The sequence below is a fragment of the Crocodylus siamensis genome, chromosome 6 (genome assembly GCF_052110815.1).
Source record: "Crocodylus siamensis isolate JL-2025a chromosome 6, ASM5211081v1, whole genome shotgun sequence".
In the NCBI taxonomy this organism is placed as follows: Eukaryota; Metazoa; Chordata; order Crocodylia; family Crocodylidae; genus Crocodylus; species Crocodylus siamensis.
This window is the reverse complement of record NC_143400.1, coordinates 30,273,754-30,290,642: the sequence shown is the minus strand read 5'-3', so window position 1 is coordinate 30,290,642 and position 16,889 is coordinate 30,273,754. Positions and strand designations below refer to the sequence as shown.

General features: G+C 49.1%; 1 protein-coding gene across 5 annotated transcripts in view; it reads left to right on the top strand.

The window, feature by feature from the left end:
* The window catches only part of KCNIP3 (potassium voltage-gated channel interacting protein 3), a 60,753-nt gene extending 44,727 nt beyond the window's left edge, over positions 1-16,026 (top strand). For 4 of the 5 annotated variants that reach the window (XM_090053491.1, XM_090053493.1, XM_090053490.1 and 1 more), the window contains 7 exons: positions 6,470-6,594; positions 7,057-7,126; positions 7,930-8,000; positions 10,872-10,979; positions 11,995-12,099; positions 12,805-12,867; positions 13,655-16,026. In XM_090053491.1, coding sequence (XP_089909617.1) covers positions 6,470-6,594; positions 7,057-7,126; positions 7,930-8,000; positions 10,872-10,979; positions 11,995-12,099; positions 12,805-12,867; positions 13,655-13,702 — 590 coding nt within the window. In that variant the 3' untranslated portion in view covers positions 13,703-16,026. The remainder of the gene's footprint in view (positions 1-6,469; positions 6,595-7,056; positions 7,127-7,929; positions 8,001-10,871; positions 10,980-11,994; positions 12,100-12,804; positions 12,868-13,654) is intronic. The other variant, XM_090053494.1, reaches the window with a different exon arrangement.
* The last annotated feature ends 863 nt before the right edge of the window (positions 16,027-16,889 follow it).

The window sequence follows — 16,889 nt, the reverse complement described above, 5'->3', positions numbered from 1 at the left end:
TGGGTGGAGTCCCACCCGGTCTCCGTTATCCCAATGACATCGTAGTTATTTGCATATAGAAGGAGAACAAGTTCCTCCTGTTTATTCCCCAGGCTCCTGGCATTTGTGTATAGGCATGCAAGTGTCCCCTTAGGGGCTCTTGCCTTGCCTACATTTTGTTCCAGGGCTGGGGCTGGGGTGGGATCCCTTATGTGCCTTGGTCTGCTGGCTTTGCAAGGGCTACTCGGTGGGCCAGCAGCAGCAGTAGTCCCCCCATCCCCAGCTCTTCCAGCTGGGCAAACTTCCTTCGGGAGAGTCACACTGTTCTTTCTAGCTCACATATCACAATAAAGATCTAGCGACCAGAACTTCATTAACAAACCCCTCGATGAGCTGGAGAAGGGTCCAGCTTACTGTCCATAACCGAGCTGGCACACTGGGACCAACAGGCATCAAGAGCAGTAAAAGCTTAATTGCTGGCCATAAAGCTAGCAGATGTGACCTGCAGGCTGTGCCTTGGGTCAGACACTGTTCTCATTTACAACCAGGTTAATGAATGACTTTGGATAGGCTCCTCTAGATTTATACCAGAGTGTCATAGCATAGAGATGGCCCAGCTAGCAGATCAGTGAAGTCAGGAGCCATTCTTACAGGGGCACATTTCTGTCCATTGCTGTCTATCCTGTAAAGCAGGGGAAGAGAAGACTGAGTAGGGATTTGATAACAGCTTTCAAATACCTCAGGAAACAGGAGTCCAGCACCTCTGATATAATCCCCATGGATATGCACCCAGGGTGAATCTGGCTTGGGGCCCAGGATGGGCACAGCCCTCCACCCAGCTAAGGTGCCATGGACTTTGCCTGCAGGCATGGGGCCAACAGGGCTAAGATGGAAACCCTCCCCCACAGGGCCGAGTCTCCTTGCACTTATTCGGGAGAAGTTCTTTAAAGGGCTTTATTATAGCCTTGGCTGCAAGGTGGTTCAAGGTATTAGGGACCAGTCCCTTAAGTGATGCAAACTGTAGGAAAGTGGGGTTGGAAGGGACCTCAGGAGGTCATCTAGTTCAGCCTCCTGCTCAGGGTAGGATCATAACCATCCCAGCCACGTGTCTGTCTAACCTGCTCTTAAAAGTTTCCAGGGATGGAGATTTCACAACTTCTCTAGGCAGCCTGGTCCAAGGCTTCATCACCTCATCATCAGAAAGTTCTTCTGAATCTCCAGCCTAAATTTCTTCTGTTGCCGTTGGAGGCCATTGCTCCTAGTCCTGTCCCCTGAAGTGACAGAGAAAGTCTATTTCCATCTTCTTTATCACCACCTTTCAGGTATTTCAACTGTTATCAAATCTCTACTCAGTCATCTCTTCTCCTGATGAAACAACCCTAGTTCTTTCAGCCTTTCCTCGTAAGTCACGTTTCCGGGGTCTGTCATCATTGTTGTTATTCTCCACTGGACTCTTTCCAATCTGTCTACATCTTTCTGTGCAGTCACCTCTTCAGACTGAACACGCAGGGTGCAAGTGACCCAGGAATAGAGTGCCTTGCCACCAAGGCTCTGTGGGGCTGAACATAAGATCTGCCATTTACTGGGTCAGACCATAGGTCCATCTTGTGCCATCTCCCATGTGCAGTGGCAGTGGTGGAGAGCAGATGCTGAAAGGGAGTGTGAACAGGATAAATGAACTGAGGTAGCACGACCATTAAAGGAGCCCCAAACTCACACCCAAGATCCCCATGTATGATTCTAGTCATGGACTGCGTACAGGAGCAAATCTGCCAGGTAAGAGCAAACTCAGGTTTCTAGTACCTGCTTGCACAGCCCTCACTGCACACAGCAGGCCTGGGATGACCACTGCTGAGACATACAGGAGTTGTACTGAATAGGGATGGGTGTGGACTTGAACACAGACCTTTTCCCTGAACACAGGGGGAAATTAATTACTCCCCAGTGAAACGGGGGGCAAAAAAAGCTACTTTGGCTTATTAGCCTAATGACCTCTTGCCTCATTCCTGAACCTCTGCCGCTGGCCAGGAGATATAGCTCTGAAACCGGATGTAGGGTCAGCTCCACATTTGGTATCCGTTAGCATGGAGTTTACTGGAAGCTTGCCAGCTTGTACCAGGTCCTTACAGCATACGTTGCCCTGGAGTTGCTGTGTGGTTACTGTGGCAGTCCAGAGATCTCAGCTGGGGGTCACCATGTTAGAAGTCACTAATAATAATATTCTCTTTCCTTTCATGCACAGATCTCCCAAGCTTGTCCGTGCTCTGATGCAGCAGGGTCTGTTCTCCTGAACATGTTCTGTAGGATCCGTGTGTCTCGTTGATACTCCTGTGCTGTTTGGTGTAGGGAAGAGCATTTGGTATGAGTTCCATGTGCCCAACAGTCTATTTTCTCTGCGACCTTGGTACAACCCCCATTCAAAGCAAGGGGAGCCTTTGCATTGTCTTCAGTGGTTGATGGGTCAGGCTCTCCTCAGTCTGTTGTGCCCATCCTTCAGTGCTGTCTGCCTGCTGCCCAGCTGCATCTTTTTCCACCTCTCCTATGGTTTGAATTGGCAGTAGTGGTACATATTCACTTGAGTTGCTGACTCAAATGGCTGAAATTCACCATTGTGCAGTGGTCCAGCACAAGACCTACATAAGGACGTAAGAACTGCCATTTCCTGGGTCACACCATAGGTCCATGTTGCCCATCACACAAGGCAGAGAGTAGATACCCAAAGGGAGAGTGAACTGGCTCTGACCAGGTTTTTTCCACAGTTTCTCATTCACTTAAAGCTTTCAGTATTCAAGGTCTAGAAAGTCCTGGGCATTATTTAAGCCCCTGCTTAAAAAAAGCTTAAAACCATGGCTGACATGCAGCATTGTGGCATATTTCACTCTTCAACTGCAAGGCTAAATCCAACAGTAGTGGAAAGAGGCATATCCATGTGGACTTCGGTGCAGCCATTTACAACAGGACTAAGTTTGACCCAACACAGCCAGCTTGTATCAGTCAATGCATCATCCTTGTATCCATGTCTCTCATCATTTTATGCCCATGCAGGTAACCCACAGCCCCCCATACGCAGGTTCTTTCTCCGTGTAGTTCTCCATTGTGGAACATACACCCTCTGGCCCTTTGCTGTAGGGTATCCATGTGGTCATCTGAATCATTATCCAAATGCAAATCGAAGAGGAACTCAGAGCCTCATCTCATTAACTGAACTTGGTGGCTGTGTTGCCATTCTGGTTCCAGTTCACAGGCAAGGTTGAATTCACTGGAAAATATTGAGGTACTGGTGGCAAGACATTGTGATGTGTTTGTACAGAGCTTCAGGGTAGGTTATTTAGATGTGCAGGGGCTGCAGGAACTTTCCAGATGCCTTTGCCCACCTGCTGCCATGCAGCTTACAGAGACAGCAAGTGGGTATAATGGACCTGGCGGGGGAATTTGGGTTTGCAAGAAAAGTGTGAATAAGTTTATTCATCCTTCAGCATGAGGCTCTTCTGTGTTACATCTGTGGGAAGAATCCTGCTCTTTCTGGAAAGAACGAGGTGGAATCCAGGGCTGGCTGGAGCCCAACACAGTCCTTGCAAGCAGAGTTGCTAATGGGGCTGCCTTCTCTGCACATAGGAGTCTTATGCTGATGTATACTGAAATCCTTAAACTGGCCATTGTAACAGGGGACCTGCTCCGGGCCAGTCTCACTGTGGCCCACCCACCTGTTTCTCAGCTAACTGCCCACCCTCTTGCCCACCACAACTTGTTATTAATTAGTTCATTGATGTAATCAAGTGGGAGGCTGCCCACTTCCTGCCCTGATGCCAGGGGGTGCTATCTGCAGCTCCATTCCTCCCCTACACCACAGCCCAAGCCTCACATCTAGATGGTATCATCACCACACACACACCCCACCCCCACAGCCCAAGCCTCACATCTAGATGGTATCATCATCATCATCACCCCACACACCCACACCCCCCTAATTGACCCAGCCTGGATTCCTCCCCTCAGGCGGTCTCATCTGCCTTCACCCGGGGCAACATAGCTCCCTGAACTGCTTCCCCGCCGGGTGTGGTTTCCCTGGGACCTTTGGCTCACTAGCCCTGACCCACCTCCCGGCCAGTCGCAACCCCAGGCCCTCAGGTCTTGGGCATTCCTCATGGTGGGTCCCTGGCCTTTCAACCTTCCCGGTCCTGGCCTCAGCATGGGCCAGTCAGAGGAAGTCCAGACAGGTTCAGTCTACAGCCTTTTCTCTCTCTCTCCAGGGGTCCACCCTCCAGACCCTATGAGAAGGGTAACCCACCCAGTTGTGGGGGTAAAAGGGTTAAGGTGTCTGACATACCTTTCACTGGGGTGGTAACTGCCCTGGCATTTCCTGGGGGCTCCCACACCACTGAGAGCCCCACCAGGCCACCCACTCCTGGCAGGGTGCAGTTTTAGGTCATGCACAGGACCAGGCACCTCCAAACCATCCCCTACAGCTCCTCCCTTACCTCCAGATGATACCTACAGCCAGGCAGTGTTGTTGCCTAGCATTCTAGGCAGTGAAATGCCCCGTTTATATGGGCAGCCCCGATTCAAAATGGCTGCCCTCATCAGGCACCTGACGGCTGCCGGATCCAGGCCCTTAAAGTGGCGGCGCAACCAGTGCCCTGCCACAGCCAGCAACAGCAGGGATCGGACCCCTAAGTTACTGCCTCACTCAAAACCCATTGAGATCAGTGGGCTTCTTTCCATTGACCTTGACAATCTTTGGATCAGACACTTGTTAGTCATACACAGCTCCAACCCTCTCTTTATATCACTGTTTCCACTCAGGGGTGTGGACAGGTCTCTGGCGGCACAGTATCATGGAACCTTAGTAGCAGACACTCATGGGAAATATTAAATTTCCCATTGTCTGGTTAAAGGTCTACAGAGAAAACCCTATGTGGACCTATTGGGAGACCTGAACCTCTTCAGCCTCTGCAAGAAGAAGCTGAGAGGTGATCTTGTGGCTGCCTACAAACTCATCAGGGAGGGCCAGCAAGAAATAGGGGATACAGTGTTTACCAGGGCACCAGTCGGGGTAACTAGAAATCATGGCCACAAACTGGAAGGGAATAAATTCAGATTGGACAATAGGAAAAAACTCTTTACAGTGAGGGTTGCCAAAATATGGAATGGGCTTCCAAGGGAGGTGGTGCTGTCCCCTTTCCTGGAGGTATTTAAGAGGAGATTGGACAAGCACATGGCTGGGGTCCTCTGACCCCAGCACTCATTCCTGCCCAGGGCAGGGGGTCGGACTTGATGATCTAATAGATTCCTTCCAGCCCTAACATCTATGAAACTATGAAACTGTTACCAGGAGTTGCTGTCACTACTATCCAATAATTCGGAAGAAAGCCTGTGATAGATTGCACAATCCTTGGAGGAATCATCATGGATCTGAGACTATTTTTTTTGCCATAAGAATGACACAACATGGACAATTTCTCCTGGCCAAACATACCCTAATAACCCACCCAAACCAGCCCAGAAAAAAAAAATCAGCCTAAAAGTCTCCAAATCTATAACACTTAAAAACAAAAAAAACCCACCCAGATGCAGATGCTGTCCCCAAAATAAGCCTTTTTACCCCAGAAAGGAAGAAGTTCCAGAGACTCAGTGAAGACCACTGGGGAGCTGACTATTGATTTTCCATGTCAAGTGCTCAATTACAGTAATATAACAGTAAGTGACAGGATGGATGAAGATACAGATGGAAGGAGAACAGAAAGTGCTCTGTTAATATGATGCAAAGTGGCAGGGTGGATGGACAGATAGATGAAGGTAAAGCACTGGATTTGATGTGCCCAGTTCTTTGTTGTCAGCCTTCACCAGATGAAGATGCAGGGAACAGGTGTTTAGATCACTGTGGCTCACCTGTGATGTGTGGCAGATTGGTGTGTAATGGAGCAGGGTGAGGGTGTGCCTGATCTGAAATCCAAGTATGAGGAGCTGGGTCTGCTGCTGGCTCACGTGGGTCTGGATGGGGCATCAGGTACTTTCATGGAAAGCTAAAGCCCTGTCTGGGGTACCTGGTGGTTTTAAAAGGTTTACCTGCGCTTAGCATTTCCTAACTTTCACATGCTTGTGTGAAGTCTTATGTTTCCTCTGCCTACCTCTCTCTGTCTCTCTCTCTCATAAACACACACACCCCCACACCCACAGGCAGCTGCCAAAAATATCAGTGCCACTGCCTATGTGTTTGAAATCAGTGAATTAGCTCTTGCTCAGGCCTTTCACTGTGGTCAAAGGCCCTCAGTGGTGGTCTTATTGTTTAGCTATTACTAAAGAAGTGGCATTTTAATTACTTCCTCTTATAGCACATCTGTCAGCTTCTGTGAGGTCCATGACTAGCCCAGGATCAAAGGTGGCAGTTCCAGCACCCTTGGACTCTTGGAAGGATGATGCAATGGGAGGACCCTGGGCTTTTCTGTCTCCTTTCCTCATCCCTCATAGAGTTTGTCTTGTGTCTTTCCAGATAGCAGTGACAGCGACTTGGAACTGGAAGCTGTCCGGCATCAGCCAGAAGGGTTAGATCAGCTGCAGGCACTGACCAAGTTCACAAAGAAGGAGCTACAATCCCTCTACAGAGGCTTTAAAAATGTGAGTGTCTGTAGAGGACTTCACCAGCTCCACCTCCCCACTGAGAGTAGCTGAGCCCCAGGGGAGTAGGCACCGCATGGTGCAGAGAGGATGGTGGGTTATGGGCAAAGGTTCCCACTTAGCTTGATGAGCCACAGGGCACTAGCTGGGTTTGGATGGACACAGCATCAGAGCTTTAGGAGGGCTGCATCCCAGGGGAGTGATTCCTCCAGGTGGGAGGAGGGTAGAGGTGTCTTGGGGTTTTGGTGGAGGTTTCACCAGCAGAGAGGTCTTTGCCAAGTGGTAGGACACTCTGGGGTGTAAGAGCCCCTGTGTAAGCCCCTGCAGTGAGTTCCTTACAGGTTAGAGCCACGGGGTGAGAGGCCATATGTCACACTTGTCCCCACTGCCTTATAGACATGGCATAGGAGCATAGTTCTCACGCTTGTAGGGGGTTAATCTCTCTATGACTTCTCCCCATAGGAGTGCCCCAGTGGCCTGGTGAACGAGGAAACCTTCAAGCTGATCTACGCTCAGTTCTTCCCTCAGGGAGGTGAGGCTCACACATGCCCCTCTGGTGTTTTTGCAGAGCTGGGGAAAGGAAAGGGTTGATATAACAAAGGCAAAGTTTTCTTTCCGCCTTGATCCCGAGGCTGATGGAGCATTGGAGATATCTGTTTTCAGGGGTGGAATGGAGAAGACCCTTGTCTGCTAAGTACCCTTGAGTCTCTGGCTGGAGCTGGTCTCCAGGTTCCTGGGCTGGAAATATGCAAGCAAAAGAGAGTGGACTGCTGCCCCTTGCCGGGCATGAGCTGAGACTAAGGAGCTCAGGTGGTGACAACTGCCTTCTTTATTTCTGCTGTGTGTCTGGATGCCCCAGTGGGGGCTCATTGTCCTAGATGCTGCACAGACACATATGCAAAGGTGGTCCCTGCCCCAAACAGTTGTTACTTTGCAAACTGTTTCTCACTTGGAGCAATGCTTCCTCAAATACGCTTCAGTCAGTGCTGGGCTGTGACAAGGAAGTCTCTCTGCCCCCCTCACTGTGCTGGGAGGTTACCTTCAGCTCTTGGAGTTACCCTTCAAGGGCCCCTTCAAGCAGCCAGTATGAAGATGGCTAGGATTCAGGGTATTAGCCTCGGACTAAACAGACCCTGGGTAAAACCCTGCTGTGCTACAGATTCCCTGTGTGACCCTGGTCAAATCACTTAGTCAACCTGTGCCTAGTTTCCCATCTCACATAGCCTTGCACAGAGGTGTGAGAGGATAAATCCATTCCTGCCCATGAGGTGATAGGCCATAGGCAGCGATGGGGGAGAGGGTGCTGGCCTCAAGGTGTTGTTTCTCCTCTCCCAGATGCCACCATGTACGCCCACTTCCTGTTCAATGCCTTTGATATGGACCAGACTGGAGCCATCCGCTTTGAGGTAAGATGCTGAGTCCTCATCTGGCTCCCAGTACTGGCACAAAGCTCCATGAGAGCCAGGTGTTTGAAGGCACCTCAGAAAACCCCTGTGAGGCCCTTGAACACCTGCCACACTGGAAAACCTCCGGCCTCCAGGAAAGGCCCTTGGTCCCATGGTCAAACTTGCCTTTTAGTAAGATCCAGGTGTCTTGGTGCTTGAGTCCAGGTGGACCTGGACAGGTTAGAGAAACAGGCAGAGAACAATAGGATGCAATTCAACAAGGACAAGTGCAAGGTGCTGCACCTAGGGAGAGGGAATCACCAGCACACCTATAGACTGAGGGATGACCTTCTCAGCAGCACAGCAGTAGAAAGAGATCTTGGAGTCATTGACTCCCAGATGAACATGAGTCGTCAGTGTGATGAAGTAATTAGCAGACCTAAACACGCTTTATCATGCATTAGTTGGTGCATCATGAACAGGTCCAGGGAGGTGATGCTTCCCCTCTATTTGTCATTGGTCAGGCTGCAGCTGGAGTACTGCGTCCAGTTCTGGGCACTGCATTTCAAAAAGGATGTGGACAACCTTGAAAGGGTCCAGAGGAGGGCCACTCATATGGTTAGAGGCCTGCAAGGAAGGCCTTATAAAGAAAGGCTGAGGGACCTGGACCTTCTCAGCTTCCTTGAGAAGGCTAAGGGGGAATCTTGTGGCGGTATACAAATTCATCGAGGCGGGGAGCAAGGAATTGGAGATGGTCTGTTTGCCAGAGCACCCCTTAGAATAACAAGAAACAATGGCCACAAGCTGATGGAGAGCAGATTTAGGTTGGACATCAAAAAGAACTCCTTCACAGTGAGGTGGCCAGAATCTGGAATGGGCTCCAAGGGAAGTGGTGCTCTCCTCTGCCTTGGGGGTCTTCAAGAAGAGACTGGACATGTACCTGGCTGGGGTTGTCTGACCCCAGCATATTTTCCTGCCACTGGCAGGGGGTCGGACTCAATGATCCTTTGGGGTCCCTTCCGACTAGCATCTGTGAATCTGTGAATCTCTGAGGCTGGAGGTGCATATGCTCCTGTGTCAGGCTAAAATCAGGATTGACATCAACAGATATGCATTGAAACAGATGGATTGACAGGACCCAGTGCTGCTGGACATGTCAAGTGACGGGGCAGTTGGCTGACTTTTCCCTCAATTTCTGATCTGTCTGGAATCACATCAGGGGTCTCCTCCCTGCCAGGGCAGGCCAGCCGAGCTAGAAACCCTGTCCGAGTGTCTCTTCCTATCCCTTACCGATCCCTGGGGTATGGTCTGTGGGAGGGGAGGCCTCAGAGCTCTCTGCAGAGAAGGGCAAGTTTGTTAATGCTGGTCTCCTATCCAGCCTCCTACTTTATATCATTTTAAGCAGCCTCCCCACAGCCTCCTCCTTGCTGCGTGCAGCTGCAAGTGGATACGCATGTCCTGCTTCTGTTCCTGCTGTGCTATGAATTGGGAGTGACTTGATGGAGATAGTAATGGCCTAAGAGACTGCAGCATGAGGTCCTTTCTGGAGCAGCAGTTCCTGTACACTGTGAAACAGTGGCCACATTCCACCCCAGAGGTGGATGCCTTTCACAGCTGGGTGGCAAGTGACTCATGCATATTTAACATCCCAGCCCTGCCAAAACGGGCCACAGGCCCTTTAATGATTACAAGTGGTCAGGACCTCAGCATTACAACTTGGCCAAATAGGGCACCACTGAGTCTCATAGTGCTGCTGAGACGTTGGTTCAGAACTGGAACCTTTACTGGGTCACCAACATGTTTTCCTGCAACCTCTTGGTCTACTTTTCCAAATACTGCACTCGGGCTTAGCTTGAGGTATCACTTGCTAGCAGAGGTGTCTGTGTGAGAAGAGGGTGCATTAAGAAGGCCAAACTCACTGAAATAGCAAGATAATATATCTGATGATGATGAGTTTATGCAAAAGGCTCAAAGCATTTAGGTGCCTCATGCCCATTGATTGCAATGAGAGGCAGGTGCATCAATACAAGCAGATAAGTTCCCATATCTCCAGTTTATGCCCCATTGCAGTAGCCATTAAAAACTGGCAGAAATTGAAAGATCAAAAAGGCCACAGGTTGATTTTCCTGATTTTTTTTTTTTTTTTTTAAGCTCACCATAGGTTTTAAAGATAGAGGATAAGGGGGAGGTGTGCGCATGCATGCATTTGTGTATGTTTATACACAGGTATGTCTCTATATATGTATATGTGCATACAGGCATGTATACTAAGGTGCATATATGTATGTGGACACGTGGACACCTATATGTATGCATATGCATCCCTGCACAGTGTACAAGTAGCTAGTGAAATGTACAGTGATTTGGAATCAATATAAATAGACCATCTATACAAGTGAAATCGCTCTAATATTTCTGCATAAGTAGACAGACAGACAGATAGATTTTTAAGTAATTCTTATATTTAAAATGGCTGCAAAAAGCTCTCTTTCAGCCAACCCTGGACCTGCCTCTTATTCCACAATTGCTATTAATGATTTTTATCATGTTAGTTTTAATCAGACTCAAACACATGGAGCAGCTCAGAACTGAGGAGGCTTTTTGCATTATTTTTACTGAGAAGCACTGGGGCTGGGGTGGAGAGTGAGGCAACTAAAAATAGACACAGGAGAGAATAGAAACTAGATCAATAGGAAAAATACCCTGAGAGTCTCGGGATCAATACAATTTCCGCCTTACCCTTTGAAGGGTCAAGATCCTCCTCTCTTGCAGAGCATTTCCCAGACTAGACACAAATGATGGGAGGGTAGCTTTACCAGGCTATGCATTTGCCATTCAACATGCACCGGGTCACTTTACCTATCTCTTCCCGCAGTGTTCTCTGTGTTGCAGGATTTTGTCATTGGCCTCTCCATCCTGCTGCGTGGGACAGTGCATGAAAAGCTAAACTGGGCGTTTAACCTGTATGACATTAACAAAGATGGCTACATCACCAAGGAGGTGCGAGAGCTACACTGATGAGATGTGGCTGCATTGAGGGCAGCAGCCTAGGGGTGGGTGGGAAGTCTGGAATGAACTTGTGTGGGTCTAACTGGTCCCTAGGGAAAGGAAGGAGGGCCCAGGAATGTGTGTGGTACCTGTGTCTAAGTAGCCTGAAGCAGGAAGAGGATTCCAAAAACCATGGGAGCTGGAGCATGTTTCTCATTCAGGGGCTAGCGCCCAGGGAGCATCTGAATCAGGTTCAGAAGGAGGATCTAAAAGCATTGAGTGCAGCTGGTTCAGAGGCAAGCAGAGCAACCTCGCAGGATGAAAGTAAGGGTCAGCCTCTGTCATCAGACCCTGAGAGAATAGCAGTGAGCTGAAAATCAGATGTGGAAACTCGAGGCAGGATCCTGATGGGTGGATGCAGGGTCATACAGAGGAGGGGGTGATAGGGGTAAGGGACCCCTGGGAGTGGAGTGTGGGGCTTGGATTTACTTCTCCATGCAGTAGAGAGTACTGACACACTCTAGGAGTGGTTTAAGCCACTGGGCATTTGTACACACCACATTTTTTTGCCATAACTTGCACTGCCGTGGCATGACTGATTCCAAACCCAGGCCCTAGAGTCTAGACTTAAGCACCTACAGCCACACTGGGCACCAGATGGAGGAGGCTGGAAGCCAGTTTCTCCTCAAATTCCTGCCTTCATTTGCCCTTGATGGTGAGGAGAAGATTCCTGTTTGGCTTTGGTGCTGCTGATGGATGCATCAGGAACATATTGGAAGTGGAACATATGCCTACCCTAGCATTGTCTCTATTGATAACTTGGTCTTTGAGGATGTCCAAAGCAAGGTTTGCACCATGCATTGAGCCATGCTAAGAGGTATCAGCCAGGTGCAGATGTCAGTGCTACACAGCTCTCCCTGCTTGGGAAGCTTGGTAGCTGTAGTTCAGGGAGGCAGGTCTCAGATTTGGAGATGGGATGTGACAGCAAGTTAATCCTCCATCTTAAATGTCCATCTTTCTCTGCCAGGAGATGCTGGCAATAATGAAGTCCATTTATGACATGATGGGCCGCTACACACACCCGATCCTGAGGGAAGATGCTCCGATAGAGCACGTGGAAAAGTTCTTCCAGGTAACCCAGCTCACAGTCACCTGGGAGCAGGAGCTGGGAAATCTCCTCACTAACAAGGGTAGCAGGAACAGCTGAGAGAACCATGGATTCTGTGTTAATGAATTAATTAGAAGGCAGGCAGAAGGCATCCTCAAAAACCTGGCCTCCAGGGCTCCTGATATGGATCTTAGGTTGGAATAAACTGGGGACATTGCCACTGAAATCAATGGAGTGACCCCAGGGTAGAAACAAATTGAACACAGAATCAAGGCCCCCGCTCATACCAGTGGCAGCAGCAGATTCCCATATGGTTGCTTGCAGGGGAAACAGATGGCAAGGCTGACTCGCTACGCTTGTGGCTGGAAAAGAACAAGGACATTGGCAGCTGCAGAGGCAGGAGGAGCTCCATTAGAGACATCTGATTCCAGTTCACTGTGACTGTGTTGCTAGCTAGAGTCCTGGAGACACAGGCCCCAGGCAGGTGACCAGAAGCCTGGGCAGGCTTGGAAAGCAACTAGGGACTTGGAACAGGAGTGGCTTAGGTTAGGGGAAGGAAAGAAAGGAACATCCCATGAAGGCTCCTGTCCAAATTGCAGGCCAAGTGCTTCCATGATCAGGTGTAGGCTTGGGCCTGCCACCTTGGCAGGAAAGTGGGTTTATTGAAGCTACAAAGATGGTGGTGGGTGGAAAACTGCATCAGATCTCAGCACGTGCTTTGTGTTTCAGAAAATGGACAGGAATAGAGACGGCGTGGTGACAATCGAGGAATTCCTGGAGACCTGTCAAAAGGTAAGCAGGTCTCTGCTATGATTTCTTCCCAGCACCCTGGGTCCTGCAGCTGCTCCCTCTTCCTCTTCTTCCTGACTCATCCCTGGCCCCTCTCTTGGACGTAGGGGCTCCTAACTTCCCCAGAGTCCAACTTACTGACTTGCTCAGTGCCTGCTTCATTGCCGATCCCTATTTATCTGACCCCCTAAATTCCACAGTTAAATGATAGCTAACCTTGTGCAGTTCCCGCCTCACTCACTGCTCCACCTCATGCTCTGGTTCATAGATTTGTAAGGACATAAGTGGTCATCTCTTCCTGCATGATGCAGGCCCTGGAATTCTACCTAGTGGAGGAGCTTAGGGTATAAGCCGGGAAGCAGACAGAAGAAGACAGGAGACCAGGCAGTCCCATCTAGGGCCAGCAGATTTTAGCTCAGAGTGTGCAGATGATCAAGATATGGATAGCATTAGATGCACCATTAAGGGAGCAATTACACCTGGCTGCTCTCACCAGTACATCTCAGGTACTCTATAAACTCTCAGATGTGTTGTTATTACAGTGTCATGTTGGGGGTCCAATTATACATTAACCAGATACAGTTCCCATGCCAAAGAACTTACAGACAAGAGGTAGGAAAAGAAACTGAGGCAGAGACAGGACAGATGTCCTAATGAAGGTCATGCAGTAGATGGATGGTAGAGCTGGGAGTAATGCTCACATCTCTTGATTTCCAGGCCCTGCCCCATTCACTCAGCCACGGTTTTCCAATGGTTATTGCTTTGGCTTTTCTGTCTCGTTCCTGTCCAGGATGAGAACATTATGAGCTCCATGCAGCTGTTTGAGAATGTGATCTAGAACATTGGGAAATCCCTCTCATCTTTGCTGGCACGCCCGGGTCTGGCCTGCACACAGACAGACGCAGTCTCTCTCTTTGAAGCACACACACATCTTTCTGAGAAGAAAAATAAACTTTTTTTTTATATTTAAAAAGAAAACAAACATAAAAAGAAGTGATAATGTTTGCACCCAACACGCACCAGATTCTCACGCTCGAACTGCAAGAGGAGACAGAGAAATGGGACTTCAACCTAGCAGACAGATTTTGGTCAGCTCCTTCTAGAGTAGAGCAAAAGCACAATGGATGGCATCCAATGAGGATTCAAGTCCAGCAGTCCTGAATGAAATGACCCAGTTTTTTGCAGGGCACTGGATTGGAAAGGAAAGATGTGGTGGCCTTTCTTTTCTCTGGCATCTCACCTCCCTCTGCTTGAGGATGGAGAAAGGACCTCCCTATGAAGCATTTGAGGAAACACAGTGATGAGACCCTAACTTCCACCCTCAGGAGCTTAAAGCTTGCATTGTTTTGGCTCAGATCTGTTTCTATTAAGTTCTATTGATGGGAGTTGAGGAATACAATGGAAAACTGTTCCTCTGTGGGAGGAAGACTTGCCAGGCAGGGAGTTATGAATATGCCCAAAGCTCCAGGCTGCAATTGAAAATTGTAAGTTAAATGGAGCATGAAATATTCTGTCTTCGGGGTCCTTTTTCAACACTGGATTGAAAAGACTTTTTCTGTTTTAAACCAATTGCTTTCTTTAAACATTAAACACACCGTCTCTGGGGTGATCTGAGACCTGCCCCTGGGCAATCAATCCCTAAGAGAAGCGTGAGCATTGAAAAAGCCGATTGGAAGTCAAAGCACATAGAGCTACTGTAACTAAAAAACTATCCATTTTACACCCTAATGCAGCCTGGATATGAGTGTCCAGACATGAACAGATGCTTCATGCTCCATACTGTCTTTGAAGCATGCAGGGAGGGCAGGAGAAGCATGACTCCATCCATCTCCCACCCATGATGAGCCAGTATGAAGGATGGCATCATTTACTGCTCAGCACAGGCCAGCAGCAAATGACTACCCACTCCAGTGAAAGAAGAGGTGGCAGCAAAGAAATGTTAACTCAGGAGAGGGTCTCTGAGGTACACAGGAGCACTGTTGGGTTGATGTAGCCTGTACCACACCCCTTGCAAGGGACTGTGCCTTGAGTGGGAATCTAGCTATGGTGGACAAGTTATGGGTTGGTAGGTAAAAGAAGTGGTGGGTTGGTAGCACCTTTTCAAGAGGCACATTATTCTGAAGACTAAATTGGGGCAAGAGTGTAGTAAATGCAGCCTTGATTTGTGACAGGGAAGATACTAAATAGCTGGCTACTCCATCTGTTGGGATTTCCTGCTGCCAACATCTGGGAAGCAGAAGGCTTTTTGCCTTGCATCTTCAAATTGATATAACTTCTCCCTTCACTGGAGAAGAAGCCTTGAAAGTACCTACACCAGGGGTGGGCAAAATACGGCCCGGGGGCCAGATGCAGCCCACCAGGCCATCCTATCCAGCCCATGGGGCCCCTAAAAAGTTTGGAAAATTAGTATTAATCTGCCCTGGGCTGCCTGTCACGCGGCCCTTGATGGCTTGCTCAAACTCAGTAAGCAGCCCTCTGCCCAAAAATAATTGCCCGCCCCTGACCTACATCCTTGACTTTCAGGTCCTTCTGCAACCTTGGATGGGTTTGCTTAGTGTACGACCCCACCCCTTTGTGGGTGGAGCTGTATCTGGTGAGAGAGCCGAGCCTGATGGAAGAAAGGTCACCAAGCATGAGACATGATACAAAGTTGACGCTGAGGCAGGGTTTCCCAAAGATGCAGGGGAAGAGAACATGCCATGGTGGAAGCTCTCTCCACTGCTGCTGAAGCTCCACCTCTTCCTCACAGCCCTGGATAAAACAAGGCTTCCTGTATGCTCCTAGCCCCCTTTCCACGTCTAAAATAGGACCAGGACCAAGATTCAGTCCCTTCTCCTTTCTTTCAGTGCTCGATGGCCATCGCTTTCTGCCCTAGGCCCTGATCATCTGTTTTGATCTCCCATTGTCAAGAAGGCTGTGAATTCTGGCTGTCTCCCCCTCTCACCCTGCCCCAAGCCCTCTGGATGCTGTGAGTTTGCACTTGATATTTCCTGACATATGTACAATATAAGGAATGGCCGCATGTCTCACTAGCAGTAGCCTCTCTACTGGTATCTGTAACCTCCCACTGAGCCTCACAATACCACTGGGGGAGACAGATGCTGGTTCTCGTTCTCTATAACTACTTGATATTCAGTCACTGTATATTTTAATAAAATAAACTTCGGAAAAAAAAAAGTCTTCCACGTGTCCTTCTCTATCAGCAGATCTCAGCAGATTTTGCATCGCAATCCTTCCCATGCTATCAGGCATCCTTTAAGTCCTGAACAGAACTCTGACTTTTGTCTCTATTGTGGGCCATTCTTTTTATGTCTGGCTTGTTAAAACAAAGCTGTCGCCCCAGTAAGACAAGGGGTTAAGCCACTGGTTCACAACTTTTGTAGGCTCAAGGCACTTCTCAGTAGACCTGAGGCCTCCCTTGAGAAATGCCAGCTCTTAGCTTTTGCTTGTTTTTTGACTACAGAAATATAATAGCGCCCTTCTGTCGCAAAGCGTGCAGGGCAAGAATGGCTCTGACGCTGCATTCCTGTCTGAAATCTCTGGGTCTTTCTTGGGCACCGTGTGACATGTTCACACACTGGACACTGCTAACATCATGAGGCACCCCTGAGAGGATCTCAAGACACCCCGATGAGTGTCAGTGAGTGAAATCGAGAAGCTGGCATTTCCAGGAAGAGGCATTGAGTCTAGAAAGATGTCAACCACTAGGTTCACCCCTTCCCCTCCTGGGATACGGACAGCCATGGTTTAACGAGCTGACATACAAAGCACAACAGCCCACATCGAGACAGAAGTCGGAGCGCGGCTGAGAACCACCGGGTCATACGGGGTCTGAGGAGTCTGCGTGGCTGACATCACCAGCCAATGTGCAACTTGTAGATTTGCTTTCAAATGCAGTGCCTGGTCCTTTGGGCTTGGACCCTAGCTCCAAATCAGCTGCTCACAGCTCACACCCCGGATGAGACGTGAACTGGCACTGATTCGCTCTAAAATAGCTCACCTGTCGGCAACAGCCGGGGCCTGGG